Source organism: Octopus bimaculoides, chromosome 18 (genome assembly GCF_001194135.2).
Source record: "Octopus bimaculoides isolate UCB-OBI-ISO-001 chromosome 18, ASM119413v2, whole genome shotgun sequence".
Classification (NCBI taxonomy): domain Eukaryota; kingdom Metazoa; phylum Mollusca; class Cephalopoda; order Octopoda; family Octopodidae; genus Octopus; species Octopus bimaculoides.
This window is the reverse complement of record NC_068998.1, coordinates 39,043,231-39,049,736: the sequence shown is the minus strand read 5'-3', so window position 1 is coordinate 39,049,736 and position 6,506 is coordinate 39,043,231. Positions and strand designations below refer to the sequence as shown.

General features: G+C 34.7%; 2 protein-coding genes across 2 annotated transcripts in view; both read left to right on the top strand.

Annotated features, from left to right (window-relative positions):
- Nucleotides 1-383, top strand: part of LOC106881950 (uncharacterized) — a 41,908-nt gene extending 41,525 nt beyond the window's left edge. Inside the window, exon 4 of the mRNA XM_014932480.2 lies at nucleotides 379-383. Within this exon, the coding sequence (XP_014787966.1) occupies nucleotides 379-383 (5 nt within the window). The remainder of the gene's footprint in view (nucleotides 1-378) is intronic.
- A 333-nt stretch (nucleotides 384-716) lies between these two features.
- Nucleotides 717-5,841, top strand: LOC106881953 (uncharacterized). The gene is made up of 3 exons (XM_014932484.2): nucleotides 717-908; nucleotides 2,032-2,229; nucleotides 4,361-5,841. Exons 2-3 carry the CDS (start codon nucleotides 2,170-2,172, stop codon nucleotides 5,498-5,500), a joined length of 1,200 nt encoding a protein of 399 aa, XP_014787970.1. The 5' UTR covers nucleotides 717-908; nucleotides 2,032-2,169; the 3' UTR covers nucleotides 5,501-5,841.
- The last annotated feature ends 665 nt before the right edge of the window (nucleotides 5,842-6,506 follow it).

Sequence of the window (6,506 nt, the reverse complement as noted above, 5' to 3'; positions counted from 1 at the left end):
GGTGGTGGTGGTGGTGGGGGTTGTAGTGGTGGAATCATTTTGGAGAATCTGATTAACTGTAAGGAGTAGGAGGAGAAACTGTCAAAGATTTTTTATGACAAAAATCATTATCACATACAGTATTGTAAAGCTGTTGCTATTGTAATCACCAGTTATCATTACCGCCACCACCACCACCACCACCATTATTGTTGTCAGGAGCATTGTTATTGCTGTTATCATAATTGTCTCCCTGCCATCTATTTCACTGTTTCCTTCTCATCATCATCATCATTATTGCTAATAGTTGCACCACCACGACAACAACCATCACCACCACCTCAACCATTATCACTGTCATCTTTGCTTTCAACACATCAATATCCTTCATATCTGCAGCCTAATCAAGGCAACCACCCTAAAACTAATACTCCTTCATCATCGTTATTTTCTTCATCTTATTCCTGACATTGATATGAATGATCTCTCTTCCCGACCCTTCATAATCATCATCATCACCACCTACGCTATTATCTCCAAGGCAATGAAGGAGCCATCTCAGTGTACTCATTAAACTTTCTAAAAATAGAAGTCAACTCTCAAACCCTATGATCTTAAGTACTACGAAACGTTGTGTTGGTCATGGCTGGAACACCTTTGATTGTAAGCATGCTCGGTCAGAGCTGACTTAGGGTTAAACAATGGTAATAACTTCCTCCTCACTCTGATATATTATTTTAACATCTGTTTTGCCTCAATACTTTTTTACTTTGTTTCTTCATTTATACCAGAACTTACAGAGCCATACCGAACATCTCATAAATAATCACAAACACGAGATCAATATTGAGAAGAGCCAAAACAAGAAGTTGAAAAACTCCTTACAGAATTTGGAAGAGAAATTCGGTCAGTTGGAACTGCAGCTTTTGGTAAGTAGCAAGTTTCTCAACTCGAAGACACTCCGATCTTAAAGATGTCCTCATCCCAAATTTTGGTCTGGTAATTTTCAAACTTCAATAACCATAAACACAAGATCTCACTACTTTCACATACTTTATGAAAATGTTTTGCTAGTGGTTAATAATCTATAGATCAATATAGATATATTGAATGCTTTTAGTCTGCATATTTTCTTTAACTTTTATAGTGTGGAGACATGGTGAGCTTAGCATAGAGAACCCTTTACTGAGGTTAAAATTGGTTTATGAAAATGTAAAAAATGTAACCTTAGTCTTATAGGATGCACAGTAAATTTTTAAGCTTCATTTTCAGAAAAAGTAGCATCCTTGATGCTGAAAAATATGATAGCTCTTTTATATCTGTAGCAGGGGGGGGGGGGCAATTTATATATATATTTATTGCTACAATTGTACAAGGCTTTATGAAAAACAGACAGCATCATATTATAAGAACATCACATTCACAGGAGTTGAAAACTTACTGATTGACACATTGCTGCAAAAATGTATGGTGTTGATTTTTCATCAACTCTGATTTGGTTTATAGCTGTGAAGGTAGCTATTAGGAGGAATCACATTGGTTTGAGTTTGTAGCTCTTAAAACAGCTTAAGAGCAGAGTTTTGTGACTGCAGCGAGGTAAGTGAAACTCTCTCTGATACAACACACCAAATTTGGTTTTTTATAAAGCTGTCGCTACAGAACTTTTCTAGAATTATCCGGTGTACACTTGACTTTCATTTGTTGAAAATGAGGTCTGCACACATTATAGATGCATGAATAACATACAATCGAAAATGAAAATTAAATCAACCACCATATATTTTAAGCTGATTTAGTCATGTGAATTGGCAACTTGGTGCCAGTCTAGATCTGCAAGAACAAGACTGGAAATAAACTGGAGAAAAACGTAGGTATGGCTGTGTGGTTAAGAAGCTTGCTTTACAACCAAGTGGGAAGGCACATGGCTTAGTAGTTTGGGTGTTCAGCTCAAAATCGTAAGGTTGTGAATTCGATTCCCAGCAGTGTGTTGTGTCCTTGAGTAAGACACTTTTTTTCCTATTGCTCCACTGTTGAATTTTTTATTTTGTGTAGGAAAAGGAGAAAGAATTAGAAGTTTGGAATATTTACAGCAACCGACAAAAAGCTGTTGCCAACAAGTTAAATGGTTCCTTCAACACACCACGATCAACTCCTTCCGTTAAGAACAAATTTAATGAGAAAATACCTCCAATGACTCCTCCTTTTCATCGTATTAAGAAGTATGAAGAATTAAGAAGACAGAAGGAATTGGTAAGTTGAAATTGGGGAATTGAAATTCTTATTGGCACATATTTCTGTGTAGGGCTTATTTTGTTTGTTTTGGTTATCTAAACCAGTGGTTCTCGACAATTTTTTTAGCTATGGACCCCTTTGATTTGTATTTTACTCAAATGGAACTTTCATACCCATTCAATGTTTAAAAAAAGAATGCTATTATATTTTTACAGTTAAATATTAGGAATTGTATAAAAAAAAAATTGTTGAACTATTTTGTTTATTGTGGAAATATAACCAATTTATTGCACATAAACCTTAACAGCAAAATCTTATATGGACCCCTAAGGGTCATGCAGACCCCAGTTGAGAACCACTGATCTAAACCACAATGCTGATCATTACCTCTCATCATTAACTTAACATTGATTTTAAATAAGCCTGCCTTACTACTTATTTTATCTGGGGCTCTGTGTATCTTATCTACTCAGTTTTTCTTATGACTCAGTTGGTCTTAAATATTTCTGAAGTCTGCTATATAGTAACATCTTTAAGCTGGGGCTATGGGACTGCAGTGTGAAAACCCAGAAGAATGACAGACCCATGAATGATATAATTTTGTTATGTTTCAAAGAGAGTGGGGGTTCACTTCTTTAGTATAGCCCTCACACCTAGACTAAAGAACTCCCAAAGATGACCTTGTGATTTACTTCTTCCATGGATACATTTAAGACGTATCAATTTTTTAGTCTAGCATAGTTATGCTTCATTCATTCACAGCACATAATTATCAAGAGCAAGGTGGGTTAAATACATTAGAGTACATGACAATAGACAAAAGATGAACAGTTTATATTCTACCACTAATATTGCATTGTGTCAATGTGGCTCTGTTAGGTAACTCTTAAATAGCCCAGTCCACCTAGCAGAATATAGCCTCCTAATACCAACACTAATATCGACTTATGGTTCATGAATTTGAATTGCTGAGTTCAAATTCAAGTTTTTAGAAAAGTGGGATTCATTGCAGCTGATTTATCCTAGATATGCGAGGGTGCAGAAAAATTCCTGGCTGCAAAAGGCCTGGTTGGAGGCCTGACCTTCCGATTTCTTTTACAGAGATTAGAAAAACTGAAGGAACACTGTAATAAGTGTGTGAATCTGAGAAGTGAATATGTTGAATAAAATTTTGTATTTTCTTTTACCCAAAGCCAGGAACTTTTCAATACCATTTATATGATATATGAAGACAAGATCTTCAGTAGCATCCTAACACATGAGAGCCTAGAGTAAAATGAAAAATAACAAAAAGAACGAATATTTGAAATATGTTACTTGGTCAGCTTCTCTACTGTTTTTATCTACTCTTTACTTTACATTTCTTATACTAGTTACAAAACATAGTATCATTTTCATAACGTGATATTATAAAAGTTAGCTCACTATCTTAGGACCCAAAGAACACCACTTGTGGGAGTTTCAGCATGATTACTTGACCAGCTTGAGATAGCAGACAAATATCCCTCAAACCAAACCGTCATCTTAAAAAATATATATACATATAAAAAAAAAGACATTAATAGTCCTGAAAAAATGATGGGATGGACTTTAAACACTTTTGATCATAAGTCTGCTTCATTTGGCTCAACTTCGAACATCATATTTGGAAAGAATATGAGGAGTTATGGCCTTCATATTTGAAGAGCGTTTGCAGATTGATTGCAAAAAATAGTATCTGAGAATTTTACCCAATTCACAAATGTAATTGATAGAAACTTTTCACCTACACTGAAAGGCTCAGTATATGTCACTAGATAGTGGTTATTTAAATACTCTGTGAGGTTTTATATATATATAGTAGGATTATGGCTGTATATTCAAACTATACATTATATCTCTTTGGCATTTTTACACTGTTTATGTATTCAACACTCATTTAAATATCCATCATTGATTTTATAAAACATTGTTTAAGTTTACCTCTTACTCTTTTTTCAGCACTCAAAGTATACCATTAATGTCCATCCTAGAGTAGCCACCCCCCGCTTAATATGGCTGTCAGGCCCTTTGATTCTCACTTGCTTTATTTCAGTTTCTCAGAAACCTTGTATTCATTCATTCCATTTGTCTGTGTTTTAAAATATTTCTACTTCTGCTTGTCTCACAGAAAAGGGCACAAGAGAAGCTGGCAATGAAGAATTCTTCCACTGCTCAGAATTCAGGAGATATAAAAAATGTACAAAATATTAACCATCTGAGTAAAGCATTCAATACAAAAGTATTGCTGTCTGAAAAGCATGGCCACACAGAGAAAATTCCAGAAAAAACACAAGAAGAGAGCAAGGAGTGGGAGAAGAAGGAAATGAAGTTTACAGCTGACAGCTATGAGCAAGAGCCAGATATAGCTGAACAGATGAATACAGATAACAAACAGATGGAAAAGCGAAAGGAAACAGAGAAGATAAGTGTAAATGATGATTTGGGTTACAAGTTAGAAAAGATTGAAGAAACAAAACCAAAGGAATCAATACCAAAGAAGGCACCTGAAGAACTGAAACAGGTCTACAGTGATAGGGAAATGGCAGAATTAAAACAGAAACAAGATGAGGAACGTAGAAAGAAGGATTTACTGCTGGCAAAGTTAAAAGAAATTGATGATAATCCTGAAATGCCTTTGAAGTCTGATAGCATGTTCTCCAATGAAAATGTGTCAACTAAAGCTGATAATAAAACACATTATTCATTCTCACAGAAGACTGAGAACCTTCACCAGGGTCGTCCAGTGAATGAACATAACTCTAATAGAAGAAATTCTCCATTAACATTAAATGGATTCTCAGAAAAAGTCACGGCACCCTTAGATATTAAAAATGATTTATTGCTTTTAAAGGACAAATCCATTGATGATTTTTTGGCACAAGATATATCGTTGGCTTCTTACAAACCTATGAATGAGTTTCAAGGAAGAAATGGAGATGCCAATGATGCTAAATGGCACCAAAAGTCAATTGGAAAGAACAAGAACAGTATTTTCAAAGAGCTACTTGAAGACACTCCCCAAGACAATCTGCCAAGCAATGGAGACTTTTTAGGTTTTAAGTATAGTGATGGGGACTCAAACCACATTGGCTCTTCAGAACCAGATGTTTGGGATGTCAGCAATGTGTTGAGAAATGACAGCAGAAACAATGAGAAACATTCCACAAAGCTGTTGCCATCTCGTCAGCAAATGAATAGGTTTGAGAAGAGGTCAACATTGGACTCTTTAGACAATTCCATGGACAGTGTTGAAGAAATCATTCTTTGATGGTGTTTCAGTGGAAATATCATATGCTATGGTATCATGGTTTATTTATTTTGTTATGTTATATTGCAGGATATCAGATGAATTTATTTATTTTTCTGTTAAAACAGGGTAAAAAAAAATAACCCCAAAAAAACCATGACTATAAAGATATACAATGATTTCTTTTTAAGAAAAAAATCTCAAATTACTGAGCTTACAAAAATTGATTAAATAAAAAAGTAAATAATTATATTTTGGGGGTTTTTATATTTGAGGAACGATACTGTACACATATCACATATGTTATATTTATTGTTATGTATAATATATAAATAATATTACAATAAATGGTTTCTCTTGTATATTCTGTTGTGTTTTGTTACCATGGTTAACAAATATTATTGTGGCCGTATTGTAAGAAGTTTGCTTCCCAACCATATGGTTCTGGGTTCAATTCCATGGCATGGCACCTTGGACAAGTGTCTAGCTCTTGTGGCCAATAAAAGAAATTATTATTATTATTATTATTATTATTATTATTATTAAGGTGGCGAGCTGACAGAATCATTAGCACACCAGGTGAAATGCTTAGTGGTATTCCGTCTGTCTTCACATTCTGAGTTCAAATACCACCGGGGTTGACTTCACCTTTCATCCTTTCAAGGTCAATAAATTAAGTACCAGTGATGCACTGACCAGGTACTTCCAGTAGAAAGAATTATTATTATTATTATTATTATTATTATTATTATTATTATTAAGGTGGCAAGTTGATAGAATCATTAGTACACTGGACAAAATTCTTAGCAGTATTTTACCCATCGCTACATTCCGAGTTCAAATTCTGCTGAGGTCGACTTTGCCTTTCGGCCTTTCAGGGACCAGTTGTGTACTAGGGCCGATGTAATCGATTAGTTCCTTTCCCTAAAATTCTAGGCCTTGTGCCTATAGTAGAAAGGATTGTTATTATTATTATTATTATTATTATTACTACTACTACTGAGGCAGTGGGTTAGCAGCGTTGTTA

What these genes read in the sequence shown, in the direction of transcription:
- LOC106881953 (XM_014932484.2), top strand. Translation starts at nt 2,170, where the DNA reads ATGACTCCTCCTTTTCATCGTATTAAGAAGTATGAAGAATTAAGAAGA. An exon ending in TAAGAAGACAGAAGGAATTG is followed by an intron (nt 2,230 to 4,360) that starts GTAAGTTGAAAT and finishes CTTGTCTCACAG; the next exon opens with AAAAGGGCACAAGAGAAGCT.